Source organism: Furipterus horrens, unplaced genomic scaffold (assembly GCF_987537825.1).
Source record: "Furipterus horrens unplaced genomic scaffold, mFurHor1.1.pri manual_scaffold_17, whole genome shotgun sequence".
NCBI lineage: Eukaryota > Metazoa > Chordata > Mammalia > Chiroptera > Furipteridae > Furipterus > Furipterus horrens.
In genome coordinates this window covers 6,420,734-6,434,962 of record NW_028327187.1, presented here as the reverse complement: position 1 = coordinate 6,434,962, position 14,229 = coordinate 6,420,734, and the positions used below count along the sequence as shown (strand labels likewise).

Here is a 14,229-nt window from a genome sequence, read left to right as displayed (position 1 = left end):
CTGGCCCCCACTCCCTCACTACCTGCTTGCCTACACAGAGGTGAGAGTTGCGGCACCCCGTTTCTGAGTCAGCTCCTTCTAAAGCCCAGATATCCTATTACTCTCTCTGTGTGACCCAATATCACACAGAAAGAGTAATAGGATTGAATTGATTTTCAGGGAGTGCCTTGCACAGTGTTCTCTTCTACTTCATTTCTTCCTTAGGAAAAAATGAGGATAGTTTGAGGAAACTTGGGGAGGAAATTATGACTGGGGCCAGAGAGGAGGTCAATAATATTAAGAACAATGAGCACTTGATATATGCCAGGCACAGGTTCAGTACATTCTGTGTTTGTTTGTTTGTTTGTTTCATTTAAACCTCACAGCAACCCTAGGAACTGATGACTATCATCATCATCATCATCATCTGCGTCATGCAGAAGAGGAAACTGAGGCTAGAATAGCTTCAAGCTGGGATGTGAACCAAGGTAGTGTGACACCAGAGATAAAGTGTGCAACCACTAGACCGTATCGCTGTCCACAAGGAAAGCAGGAGAGGGGGGTGCAGGGAACAAAGGACAAAGGAGCAATACAAGGTCCTTCTGAAGTAAACAGACTGAGGCAGTCTGCATGGTGTATTTCGTGATTACGTCCGATGTTAGGATCAGGGTTCATGCCCTGCTTCTGCTACTGGTTATTGAATGTCTTTGAGACTTAGCTTCCTTGTCTGTCCAATGGGAATGAAACTACAGTATTCCCTCACTTATTGCGGGTATTACGTTCTAGAGCCCCACCCCCACCCCCGCGATAGGTGAGAATCCGCGAAGTAGGAACCTTACATTTATTTTAGGGTTTACTGTACAGGACCACAAAATCCCGCGATAGAGCAAAAAATCCGCGATAAATAATTAAATATAATATTTTTTTAAACCCCGCGAGACAGTGAGGCCATGATAAGTGAACCTCGATATAGACAGGGACGCTGTCATTCTTAGAGCTGTGATAAGGCTTAGGGAGATAATGCCTGTGAGCCGCCCGAGGCAATGCTTAACCCAAGGGAAGTGCTCAGCAAACAGGAGCAAGTGCTGTTCCTTAGTTGTGCTCCCCACAGGATATGCCTAGCAGCGTAGCTCTCCTTGTCCCTTCTTTCTCGGGGGAAACAAACTAGGAAGGAAAAGACATCTATAAGTCGTCAGGAAAATGAAGAGTTGGACAGAGGAACCATTTCAGACAGCGTTCGGCCCCTCCTGGGCATGCGTGGGTATGGGAAGGACGCAGCAAGCTAACAAGCATCCCTCCTTCCTGAAGGAACAGATCCCAGCAGGTTAACACCCCAGCGCCTGGGCACTTACAGCCTGAGTCACAACTGTCCTTTTCCTGGAAGAATTTTGGTTTATTTTTCACAGAAGTCCTGTGAGGTATTGGGAAAGGAGGACAGAGTCTCAGATGCATTGTGTCTTTCATGTGCCAGGAAGGAATGCTGGGCCCTTTCCATCAGTGATTTCACGTTGTCCTCACAATACCACTGTGCAGGGGTACAAGTAACATCCTGAATCCAGTGAGGGTTGCTTCTTCTTTCTACATCTTTCTCTCATCCCATATGCCCAGAGCAAATCTGGCCTGCGATTGTGTCCTGCTGAGGATGTTCTGTAAATGAACATATTCTGAAATATCACGGTCCTAAACATGTGGATCTTTGCATAACCCCAAGACCTACAAGAGAGTAGTTAGCCCCCATGGATCTTAGATAAAATTATTACTCTGCTCCTTATTAACAATATAATTCTGTGCCAGTCACTTAACCTCACCTCTAAAACAGGGGTAATGGCACCTCCTGCTCCAGAAGGTTGTGAAAATTAAATAACTTCCATGGAACTGCTCAGTCATTGGCACACATCATAGGAATGTTGGGCGGGGGGTGGCAAAGAATGCAGAAGGTCCCTGAAGTGACTGTTGGGAAAATCACTGATGCATTACTTATGTCATCATAGAGACTTCTACATTCTTTACATCACATACTTCTCAAAGCAGTTTTGTCTACAGTATTTCATTTCGCATGTGTTCAAACCCCCAAGGATTAGTCTCTACCAACTAAAATAGTTCTACTTGCTTTGTCACTATTTTCCCCTTCCTGGAAGTGGCACACCTGAATTTGAAAAACCCTTCCTAACTTCCCTTCAGGGGCCATCCCTCCAAAGGCCACGTTGGTCCAGGACCCAGCCCTAAACCCCCAGTCAGCCTTCTCTCTGCTTTATGAATCCACACAGCACTCGACAGCTTATACTGCCCTGTATTCTTGTCATTTATATGCCGGTTTTCACCTCTGTCGCTCCTTCCCCACCTTTTCACTAAGTCCACACAACTTGGAAGGAAAGAACAGAGAAGGGAGGAATGGTATCTTCGTTGTTTTATGTCGGTCCCATTTCTAAAGATTTTATTATGGAAAATTTCATGTGCGTATGTTTATAGAGAGAGTAGAAGAAACATATAATGAACATCCATGCACTCATCACCCGGCTTCAACAACTAGTAACACATGAACAATATTGTCACATCTTGCCTTCGCACGCTGGATTATTTTAAAGACAATGCCAGATAGACTGCTATTTCATCCGTAAATACTCCAATGTGGATGCCATCTTTTGCATCTCTGTGTCCCTACAGTTTGAAGAGCATTTGCATCTGCATTCCCTACCACTGGGAAAATATCAGAAGATGATTTCTGAGCACCTACTATGTGCCAGACCTTATGTGTGGCTCTGAAGGCTGGGGCTGAGCTACGGAGACGCACTGGAACCAAGCCACGATGTTCCAAACCAAGAATTGCCACGGTACCAGAGAGTGAGCCTGGGATGCACGCGGCCAGGGCCTCAAATTGCACTAAATGAATTGAGCTGAATGTGCCCTCTCCTCTAATGGAGACCCTGAGTTCAAACTCGCCGCGAGTCACAGATTCTCCAGCAGGAGGCGCTGCAAAGGCGGGGCAGGGGCATGCTTGCTCTGTTGTTTCTCCCGCCCGAGCCCGAGCGGGAGGAGTCGACCAGAGCCCGCTGCGGGTGCAAATAGCGAACAAGAACGCAGTTTAGTAGGTGATCAGGACGCTGAGCGCCAGGTCCTGAGAGGGGCCTCAGGCTTCAGGTGCCGGATAGGGGCGCCGGGGGTGGGGTGGGGGCATGGGGCAGGTCGGGCACCTGCTCTCAGTTCTTCTCGACTCTGCCCGTTGCCCTGAGTGCTGCCAGTTCCCGTCCCAACTGCCGCTCTTCCTGGTAGAGTATCTCAGAGCAGGGCACGGGACCGCGCGAGGAAACACCTGTTTCCAACAAGAAAGGGGATGGGGGGGGAAGCCCCTAGCAGGCTTCCAATGGCCCCTCATCGAGCCTGCTCTCCAGAGCCTTGTAAAAGCGCGCCCAGAGAGCCAGTGGAGATCATTTTTCAAAAAGGTCGCTTTCTATTTCTTACCCCCCTCCTTCTCCCAAGCTGTAACGTCCCTTAAAAAAAAATGTCTTCTTTCCTCCGTGGGGTTTCCCGCTCCTCCCAGACCCCTCAAGGCCCCGCCTTGATGCCTGCAGGGACCGCCGCCACCCCCAATCCCAAATTTTGCAACGGCATTCGCTTCCGGATTTTTCACTTCCTCAGCCCCCCGCCGACCTACAGGTGGGGAGTAGGACTGGGGAGGAAGGAGGGCAACAGAACAAAGAAACCAAGGAGCCCCTGTCCCAGGCCAGGCACCCCTTCTGCAGCCTCCGACTAATTGGGGAATAAGAGGGGCTCAGGGAAGGGGGATCGCCGGGTCCCGGTCTCAGGACAGTTCTCCCAAGGCTAGCAGCCCGAGGACGCGTGGGAGGTGGGGGGTGCCCCCCCCGCGCAGCCGACAGAACTCCACGCAACAGGCCTGAGTGGCCGTGGGCGCCAGCAGCCTCAACGCACTGGGCTCCGTTATTTCATCAGCACTTTCAGAAAAACCTGCCAAAAGCAGTTACGCCTCACTGCAATGTGTAGCTTTTTCCTGCCATTTTTTCATAATAAAAGAGGGAGTGAAGCTCGCTCGTTCTCTTCCCCCCTCCACCCCCCTCTCCCAAAAAGAGCCAAATGGATACGAGAAGGAGGAAAAAAAAAAAAGAACCCACACACCAATCTCCGAGGGGATGCCAGTGAGGTGTGGCTTGTATTTAAATATCCAATATGTCAATGTAAGGGGAGTGGGTACGTATATAAAGTGCCGTTTGCATCCGATACCTCGACGAAGCCAGCTATGCGAGGCCTGGGGAGATGGATGCGGAGCGAAAGCCGCACTTTGGCTGAGAGCAAGGTCAGAAGCGCGCTGCCCCACGCTCCCCGCCGCTGAGAAGTTCCTTGGACGCGAACAGACGCCGACTGCAGCTCTGCAGAGCGCGGAGCAGCGAGCAGGCGAGCGCCGGCGGATCGCCCACGCCCGCCGCGGGGACAGGCAGCCCGCGCACCTCCGACCCGCCTCGGCCCCGCGCGCCCCGCCATGGCGGAGGTGGGGGGGGTCTTCGCCTCCTTGGACTGGGACCTGCACGGGTTTTCCTCGTCTCTGGGGAACGTGCCCTTAGCTGACTCCCCGGGTTTCCTGAACGAGCGCCTGGGCCAGATCGAGGGGAAGCTGCAGCGCGGCTCGCCCACAGACTTCGCCCACCTGAAGGGGATCCTGCGGCGCCGCCAGCTGTACTGCCGCACCGGCTTCCACCTGGAGATCTTCCCCAACGGCACGGTGCACGGCACCCGCCACGACCACAGCCGCTTCGGTGAGCACGCGGCCGGGGGGGCGGGGGGCGAGCGGTCAGACGGCGCGCTGCGGAGCCGACGGCTCCGAGCTCCGGCTCGGGGCCCCGCGGGCCGCCCCCAGCTCGGTGCCGTCTAGGCGGAAGGCCGCCAGGGACGCGGGGCAGGCGGGACGCGGCGGGGCAGACCTGAGCCGCAAGGCGTCAGGGCGCCTGGCACCCCGAGACGCTCGGGAGGGGACGGGGGCGCGGACGCCTTGAGGTGCGGCCTCTCCTTTCTCCGTTCCACTCTCCCTCCCTCCCCTGGGTGCCAGTGGATCGTTCTGGGACCTGGACGCTTTGCTTCGGATGGAAGCAGGTGAAGCTGGGACAGGGGTAGGAGCGCCGGCGGAAGAAGTCAGGGACAGGGACCGCCGCAGCCGCAGCGCAGGGCTGAGCCTCGAGGGCAGGGTTGTCGCGGGCGATGGCCTGGATCAGGAGCTTTCCTGGGCCATGGACATGGTGGGCGGGCGGCCCACATCCAAGTAGCTTTTGGCCGGCACCTGCCCGCTTCTGGGTTGCTCTGCCCGGGGTGCACTAAGGGCAGGAGCCCTGGGGTAGTTTTTGCCCGGGACTACCTCTGGACCCCTTGCCTCAGGGAGGAACTGGTCTTGGGCCCACCCCCAGCCACAGAAACAGGTGTCTCCTGGGCCCAGGACAGTAAACCTCCAACCCCCATCCAGAATTTTGCCTGTGCCGCACCCCCCACTTTTCTGGAGACTGTTCAAAGGGCACAGCTGCCTGTCTCACATACAGAACACAATTAATATAAACTCTGATCTGAGACAGAGATCATTAGGTTTCTAAGCAAATGTGTTCACTCCTCTGCAATTTGGCCATTTTTATTTTTCAATTTGCTATTCTCTACTAAGCCACTGTTCAGGTGCTGTGGCAGCTACCTCTTCCTTGGGCCCTCTAGCTCCCAGTGTCCCTCCTTCCTGCAAGGACCCTGTGGCCCAAGGATACCTTCCATGTCTGAGCCCATAAGACGTTTAGCCTACCTTCAGGCATGATGTTTCCTCCTTCACTCCCTGCAAACCTCCCCATCCTCCTAGTCCCGGTGCCTTGCTAGAGCTGCATCTGGAGTGCACAGTAAAAGTAGGGGTTCACAGAGGCCAAGTCTAGCAAACAATGTCAGACCAGGGCTGGTCGTCCTTGCTGGGAGCAAGCAGGAACCCTAATGAGGTCGATGTCATCTTGGAAAAATGTACTCCCAGAGCTGGGGTGCAGTAGGTTATGTGTCGGGTGGGGGCAATGGAGGGGTGCAGGTGTCTGTATAAACTTGCAGCACGTCCTCCAAAGGGTGATAAGCTGGGGTGCAGGGAGAGGGAGTGTTAACTTGGCTCCTTTTCCTGCCATCGCTTATGACTTTGCAGTCCCCTTTTGTTCCTCTTCAGAAGCAATAGGACTCCCACCCTGGCCTCAGAGCTCCCCCAAAGGCTCCCCAAAATGGCCTCAAAATCTTGGAGTAGCTCATTCCTGATATATAAAAGAAAGATCACGAACTGATGGAGAAATGTTGGGTGGGAGCAGCAGAGGTGGAGAAACTATGAACTTGGCTCCCGGCAGCTACAAGTGTTTGTCTGACTCTGTGCCTAAGCTGAGCCCAATAACCTACAAGGTCAATATAAATCAGTAATAGGCTCTTGGGATAAGTGGTCTTTAATTACCTCCCTAAGGACACATCTTGATTTCTTTTCATCTCTCGGGCCTGCTAAGGGTGTTAAGTTTAAGGAGAAAGCAAAGGAAATAAAACTGGCAGGAAGAAGGGATGTTTTCACTGCTGCTTAACTGACTGCTTCATTTTGGGTTTTGCCTTAAAAAAAAAAAAAAAAAAAAAAAAAAAACCAACACTGCCTGAGACCACCTCTGCATCACCTTTTGCCTTTCCTCCTTCCCTGGCTTCCTGGCAGTTCCGTGTATTTCCTGTAAAGGCGAGGGTAACTGGTCAAAGCTGTCTCTTTGTAACCTCCCCTGCCAACTTTCAAATACACATTTACTCTTTCTCCGTCTCTCTCTTGGCAAAGAAAGAGGTGGCGTTTGCGTTTGCGTTTGGTAACTCCTCCCTCCACATTTGAGTTAATCAGCCAGGGTATTCAATAAATCGAAACTTTAACATTCCATAAGTGCTTTAGCAGTCAACATTCCAGCAGGGTAAAGGAGGCCAGACTTAAGATATAAAATATTATAGATTTCTGCTTGGGGGGAGGAGGTAGTCTCCAAAGGCCATGTAAAGTAAATAGCTATTTGTTGTAATTGGAGAGCAGGGCCCCCAAGGATTACCCTGGAATCCATGTGTTCAGAAGGAGTCGGGCTGAACCCAAGAGCAGCCCCGACTCCAAATAATAACCTGTTGGCACAGCCTATCCTCCCCCCTCCCCACCCCCAACACCCCCATTCTGTGATCAGTAGCCAGTAGTATTTCAACCCCTGCGTGGCCAGTGGCATTTACAGGAGGTTCGCAGTGATACTGACATTCTTGAGGGGCACCTGTGGACTGGCACACGAGGGCTTGGGAGCCAGACTGGAGGAGAGGCCTCCGCCAGGTGGGATGGAGCGAGCTCCTGCAGCTGCTTTGGGTTTGGAGCGATCTGGTTCTTATTTGGCAGGATGCCAAGGCAGCACTGTCTTGGCCATGAAGGTCTGAAAGGATGGCTGAGGGAGCCCAGGCAACTTATGGAACCAGATTAAATGACACATTAGCCGGTCTTCTGGCTGGGCTCTGAAGCAGCGGGACCGAGGGATTGTGAAGCCAAGTCCGGGGCTGAGGGGGACAGGTCAAGATGAGGCAGAGCAGAGGGAGGTCCTGGGCTTTGACGGGGTGAGAGGACTGAGGACAAACTCTGTCTGCTTAATACTTTGCCTCAACACTTTGCTGTTAACACCCCTCTCCAGCTGTAGCTGGGAAAATGAGAAAACGGCTTGTTTTCTCTCTCCCTTCATGCTGGCTGGGATTCAGGAGAAGGTTTAGGAATATCTGTTCCATCACCATGTGCCACTGGGTTCCCACAGTTTGAATCCAGCTAATAGGAAAGTTGGCAGAGGGAAGTGATGCCCAAAGACAGCTGGGCAGGGATGATTCCAGCTGTTGGAGACCCCTGTTACTGGCCACAGCCCAAGTGACTTCCTGTATGATCTGTCCTTTGGCATCATCTTAACAGAGAATTGGAGAAAAACTGCGGTGACTCAAATGGCCACACCTCTTGGGTTTCATGATTTGTTCTCACACCAGGTCTTGGATGGTGAGATCACAAGCTGACCTCTGCTACTTAATGAGCTCAGGGTGGTTAGAGACATGAGATGCTTCGAGAATGAGGGAACTACGGCTTGAAGCTCAGAAGTAATCTGCCTGAGCAGAGCAAAGAACTGAAGGCTCCAGCGGGTTGGTATCCCTCAAAGTTTCACATCCAGAACTGAATCATGACCTGGTTTCTCAATTTCTTGCCACACTGGCTGTTCTCCTTTGAATGCTACATTCCTCCTTTCCTGTAGCCCTCTTTAAACACAGTAGAACCCCAAACAGTCCTATCAGTGTGGCCTAACTAAGGTGGAGCAGAGTGGGGTGGTCCCCTCCCTTATGCCAGCTACTAGACCTCTTTCAATACAGCCCAAAATCACATGAGCTTTTTTCCCCTTGTTTCCCTATGTTTTACATTATTAGCTTTTTCACCTTTTTTTAAAATTTTGACCTGACTAGTTTTACATTAGCTTTTTAATAATCTCATGAATCCCCTGTATGAAGCTTACCTTCTTCAATCAAATCCCCTAAGCCATTGTGGTGCATGTTTTGGTGAGCCACGTCTCGCCATTCCAAAGATGGGCACACTTGCATTCGATAAAAATGCATGGAAACAGACAGGAACAGTACGTGTTTTCAAGGCAATATCCATGGTTGCCTGAAGTGGGAAGGAGGACGAGAGCAGAGTATGGAAAGAAAAAGGAAGAACTAGATAAATTAAAAGCCCTAGCCCTGGCTGCTATGGCTCAGTGGATTGAGCATTGGCCGGCAAGCCAAGTGTCACTGGTTCAATTCCCAGTCAGGGCACATGACTAGGTTGCACGTCAGGTCCCCAATTGGGGGTGCGAGTGAGAGGCAACCACACAATGATGTTTCTCTCCCTCTCTTTCTCCTTTCCACTCTCTCTAAAAATAAAATAAATAAATAAGTAAAAAACAAACAAACAAATAAATTATAAAAAAAAGAAAGAAAGAAATCAGAAGTTTGAGGAAACAAATAATAATGAACACAAAACAGCCCAAAACCAATGGGACACAGAGAAAGTAGTTTTGAGAGGAAAGTTCATAGCAATACAGGCTTACCTAAAAAGGATAGAGAAATGTCAAATTAAAAAATCTAACCCTAGCTACAAGAGCTAGAGGCAAACCAAAAAAAAAAAAAAAAAAAAAGCCCTTGCACAGACCAATTATGATCATAGGTCCCCAAAAAGCGGTATGATTTACTCATGTGTCTGCACTTGATGCTCCCCTTCCCACCCCCCACCCCAAAACGCCGAACACAAAACATCTCGGGTAATTTGTCTGGGGGACCGAAGGGCAGGACTTTACGTTTTACTGTAATTAAAGCTTACTTTGCTGGAGTCGGCCCATTTTCCCACTCTCTTAAAATCTCTTTGGATTTTTGTTTGCTACCCTCTTAGCTGTAGGCTTCCTGGAACAAGGGTAAGCAGTCCCTCTATGTCCTCCCACAAGCCATCTATTAAAATGTTAAACAGGGCAGTACCAAAAGCAGAATCTGGTATAGTACAACTAAAGGCTTTGACCCTTTAAATCAGTACCTGCTTAACCGTCACTTGGCACCGAGTATTGCCCACCCCCCACCCCCCATCTTGTGTCAACCTCTTTTCCCAAAAACGCCTTTCTTTGCACTGTAAGGACCAGACTGAGAATAAAACTTGGAGGCCTTCGATGCTGGGAGCCAAAGGCTACGTTGTGAGTGTTCGGCGCAATGGCAGCCAGAGAACTTGACAGTCTTCAAATAGGCTGTGAGAATGTGTCCTGAAGCTGCCACACCTGAGCACCCGCCAGGCAGCCCAGCTCACTGAGGCTCTTTAGAATTTCCACTGGAGTTTTGAACCTGATTTCAAAATTAGCCACTTCCATTTTTAAGTGATCTTGAAGAAATCGGTCTCACTTTCTGTGCAGATTACATACACTATTATTGCCCTTCAGAATTCTATTTTTGGATAAGAAATACAGCCAGATATGAGCTTATTTCCTACCTTTGGATGCCTCTGGGAGTCGATCATATCAGGTTTGGATCTGTACATTGAAAAGTATGGCCGGAGACAGGATGGTCTCAGAGGAAGCTAGTTGCCCATTATATATGCATCCATATAATAGATGTGCATCCATATAATAATAGATGTTCTATCTTAGGACAAAGTATAAACTCTCTAAGGTCACCAGCATTTCAGTTTTTGGTCCTTTTTCCCTTTCAGTGGTCGATTTCTTTTTTCTTCTTACTGCTGCTCAGTAAATGAGAACGGTCTCCAATCCTCACCTCTAACCTTGTCAGCAAGAGGGACGTTTTTGAATGTCTTCCCTTTCCCCTTAAAGTTGCGACATCTAAAATCAGTACCAGGTCCGATACTACCTGCCAACTCTTTGCCATGGATAAACTTGAAATGCTCAAGAGAGAAGGGGAGAATGACGGGCTTGTCAGCCTGGGCCTGCACTGGCTGAGAGCGCTTTTCAGAGAAAGCTCTTACCAGGCCAAGTTTTGCGTCCTGCCTGCAGCAGGAGAAACAAACACAGTGAGTGGCCTGTGTGGCCTTTGTTAAGAGTCAGCTACAGGCAGTTGACAGCCTCATGTGGCTTTAAGGACATGGGAGCTAAGAGGGTGCAAACCAAGTTCAGCCCAGAGGAGAGCAAGGTAATGCTGTGTGCTCTAGGGAGGAGGGGGCGGGACTTAGGGAGATACAGAAACCTGGACACATTCTCCCATTCAGGAAGGTGCCCTCCCAGTTCTTGAAATGGTGGTATTTAACAGGAGTAGTACCTTGTGATTAGGGTCTTTTGTAGCCAAAGCCTTCTCACGGTCTTGTCTCTTCCTCATAACATGCCTAAGGGTGTTGAGCAGAGGCAGAGATTAGTTCCCCCCATTTTGCATATGGAAAACTGAGGTCCGGAGAGACTCAGTGTCTTCTCTGTGGTTCCATTCTTGCTGCAAAAGATGGTTTCATCAGGTTATTCACAAAAGGCACCCAGGGCCGGCCTCCGGTTGTGGATAAAGGACTGGTAGCTCATATTACATGCACAGCTTCCTCTTAGCTTGATGTTAGTAATGGAAATGGCATTCACTTTTTTGGCTCTAGGTATCCTGGAGTTTATCAGCCTGGCAGTGGGGCTGATCAGCATCCGAGGAGTGGACTCTGGCCTATACTTAGGAATGAACGAGCGAGGAGAGCTCTATGGGTCGGTAAGTCTTAAGGTATTCTTTTCATCAGAGGCTATTACCACCAGTGTTTGGCCAATGCGAGGCAAAAAGTATAAGACTTCTATCTGACACTTAGAAGTACTTTTGTCCACTGTAAAAAAAAACTAGTGCCTTTCAGTCCCTTGTGGCTGCCCCCGTCAAAACATAAAAAAACTGGCGCACACTCCCTTTCGCCTTTGCCATTAGAGGGCCAGCTAATGTGATGATAATAATCAGCTGTGCTGGTTGCTTAGCAGCCGGCTAGGGCTTGGGGCCTTCACCCTCCTGAGGAGCACATCTGAAGTCTCATGGGTGTCCGGAGCAGTGGCAGACTGACTGGCACAAAAAAGGGGTAGTGGAGGAGCTGGCCTTCCGATTGAGGATTCTGAGAGGAACAGCCCAGTCCCTGATTTCCAGATTGCTTCTGCTGAGTCCCAAAGGCCAAATGAAAGAAGTAAATGAAGAATAGAATGGGGGTTCCAGGGTCTAGTGACAGCCCTAAGTCTCTAACTAGGACTGGGTTGGCTGCACTGCAGGTTCTCTGTTCTGGAAGCTGGCCAAGAGCTGGGAACCGGGGAGCGACTTTGCTGACCTTAACCCTTTCAGGGGGTCCCAACTCATGGCGTTGGCTTTGGACTCACATAGCATGCTTTCTGGCTGCCTGCACCCCTTGAAATCAGAGCACATTTTTCCCTGACACCTAAGCGATAGGCCTGTCCCCAGCACTCAGTATCGGCAACTCCAGCAAGTGCTATGGCGGCTGCATCAAGTGTGAGAAGGGACAGAGGCAAGGGACCCAGGAGCTGCTTGCTTGAAGTAGCCAGATTGGAGGAACTTTGCAAGGAGATCTTTTCTAAGCTTTCCAACTGACAGGCCTGAGACCCTTCATCAGGAAGAGATCACAGCTCACCTCCTGTGGAACTTTATATAGATCCAAGGCCCTTGCCTATCAGTTCACATGGTTGACTGGAATCTCAATGCATTTGAACATTCTTAGCCCTGAGTAGGGAGAAAACTCAGGGGTGCCAGTGGGGCATTGGGCAGCCATGGCAGAAATTTTCAGGCTCAGAAAAATCTCAGGCTCTATTGTAGAACTGTACCCCTGAAACCTATATAATTTTACTAACCAATGCCACCCCAATAAAGGCAATAAGAAGAACAATTTTTTTTTAAAGAAAAATCTAAATGAACTAAATAGGACAAGGAGCAGAATAACAGTCAATAGGGGGGAGGGAGAGAAGGGAGATAAGTAAGGGAAGGGTCTAGTCAAGGAACGTGTATAAATGACACATGGACATGGACAACGGGGTGGGGATTGACTGTGGGAGAGGGGTGGGCTGGGTGGGGGGGAGCAATGGGGGAAAAATGGGACAACTGTAATTGAAAAACCAAAAAAGAAAAACTAAAAAATAATAATAAATTTTAAAAGAAAAAGAAAAATCTCAGCCTCAAAGGGCCAGGTGAGGCTTTCTGCTGCAGGCTTCTGCCTTCAGGAAAAATCTCACCTAAAACATGTTTCTGTGGCTCATGAAAGAGGATGAAGGTGACACAGACAGGACTGTTTGCTGCTATTTGGCAAGAAGATACCTCAGTAATACTGGGACACGGCATTGAAATTTTCTAATGTCAATGTGCCATTGCTATTTCAGGGTTGTCCACCAGCAAGCTGGGATGGGAGAAATAGTCATATACTGTAATGGGCTCTGCTTTATTTTCTCACCCTCACAGAAGAAACTCACGCGCGAATGTGTTTTCCGGGAACAGTTTGAAGAAAACTGGTACAACACCTATGCCTCCACCTTGTACAAACACTCGGACTCAGAGAGACAGTATTACGTGGCCCTGAATAAAGATGGCTCACCCCGGGAGGGATACAGGACTAAGCGACACCAGAAATTCACTCACTTCTTACCCAGGCCAGTAGATCCTTCTAAGTTGCCCTCCATGTCCAGAGACCTCTTCCGCTATAGGTAACGAACCCTAGAGTGACCTCTGTAATCCATGTACTCTGGGGCCACAGTTGTGTCTGCAAGCACTATACTCATAGCTTTTCAGTTCTTTTTCGTATCAATTTAGATAGCAGAGAAGCACTTACTGTTCAACTCGACCCAGCTGTTCCCTTGTTGTTCAAAGTGTATATCAAGGTTGGGTTATTTTGGGGAGGGATGTTGGGGGAGGGGTGGGCTAGAGGGAATCTTGTATATACTTTTTTCTTTACTCACGTTCCTTCCCCTGAGTTGGCAAGAGAAAGAACGGGGGCTCCTGCCAAGGGCCAGGGGTGTCTTGCCCCACAATCTCCCCAAATACCTTGACAATAGATAAACGAAAGACCAAAATATCTGCCACAGATGCTACCTACAGAGCTTTGGAAAAGTCTCATTCAGAAAATCCTCAGGGCTACAGCCCTGCTGCAAGCAATCCCTGCACTGGCTCTGCAGATTTCTCACCTGTCCTGACATGCAGTTTTCCTGCCATTGGAAGTGGGAGATGGGGTAGGTTGCAAGGAAATACTATTAAAATGTAAGCATGGATACTGTGCATAAGGACAAACTATTTATGAAATGTATATGCTATTTATTTTATATATTTATTTATTTCAAAATAATTTTATTTTTAATGAGAGATGCTATGACTGGATTTTCATCAGAAAGAATAAGGTCCTACTGAAATGGGATAAATGACTTATTAAAGGCTTTTATTGGCAATAAAATTGTCTTTATATTGTAACCTCTGCCTCATTGTATTGATTTGTACTTTAAATAGGATTCGTTGGTTAGCTTCTTTTGCCCCGACTCCTTAGAATCTCCTGATGTCAGCATCACACTGCCTCGGCTCTTGATGACACATCCTTCACAGTATCAGCATGCTCTAGGGGCCCTAGCTGAAGTTCTTGCAGACTCCATAACATTAAACTTAGTGGGGAACCAAAGATTCAGGAAAGCCTGGATCAACAGCTCTTCTGGAAGCTCCCACTGGTGCTTGGGACTGGATGTAGGGAAACCCTGCTTTGGGATTTGTTTAGGGCCCAAAGCC

At 49.3% G+C, this 14,229-nt stretch overlaps 1 protein-coding gene and 1 long non-coding RNA gene across 2 annotated transcripts in view; one reads left to right on the top strand and one right to left on the bottom strand.

Annotated features, from left to right (window-relative positions):
• LOC149990416 (uncharacterized) overlaps window positions 1-10,276 on the bottom strand; it is a 137,774-nt gene extending 127,498 nt beyond the window's left edge. The window contains exon 1 of the long non-coding RNA XR_016508575.1: window positions 10,001-10,276. This is a non-coding gene — a long non-coding RNA (uncharacterized LOC149990416). The remainder of the gene's footprint in view (window positions 1-10,000) is intronic.
• FGF16 (fibroblast growth factor 16) lies at window positions 4,127-13,883 on the top strand. The gene is made up of 3 exons (XM_090264432.1): window positions 4,127-4,745; window positions 11,096-11,199; window positions 12,925-13,883. Exons 1-3 carry the CDS (start codon window positions 4,472-4,474, stop codon window positions 13,168-13,170), a joined length of 624 nt encoding a protein of 207 aa, XP_090120558.1. The 5' UTR covers window positions 4,127-4,471; the 3' UTR covers window positions 13,171-13,883.
• Window positions 13,884-14,229: the final 346 nt, after the last annotated feature.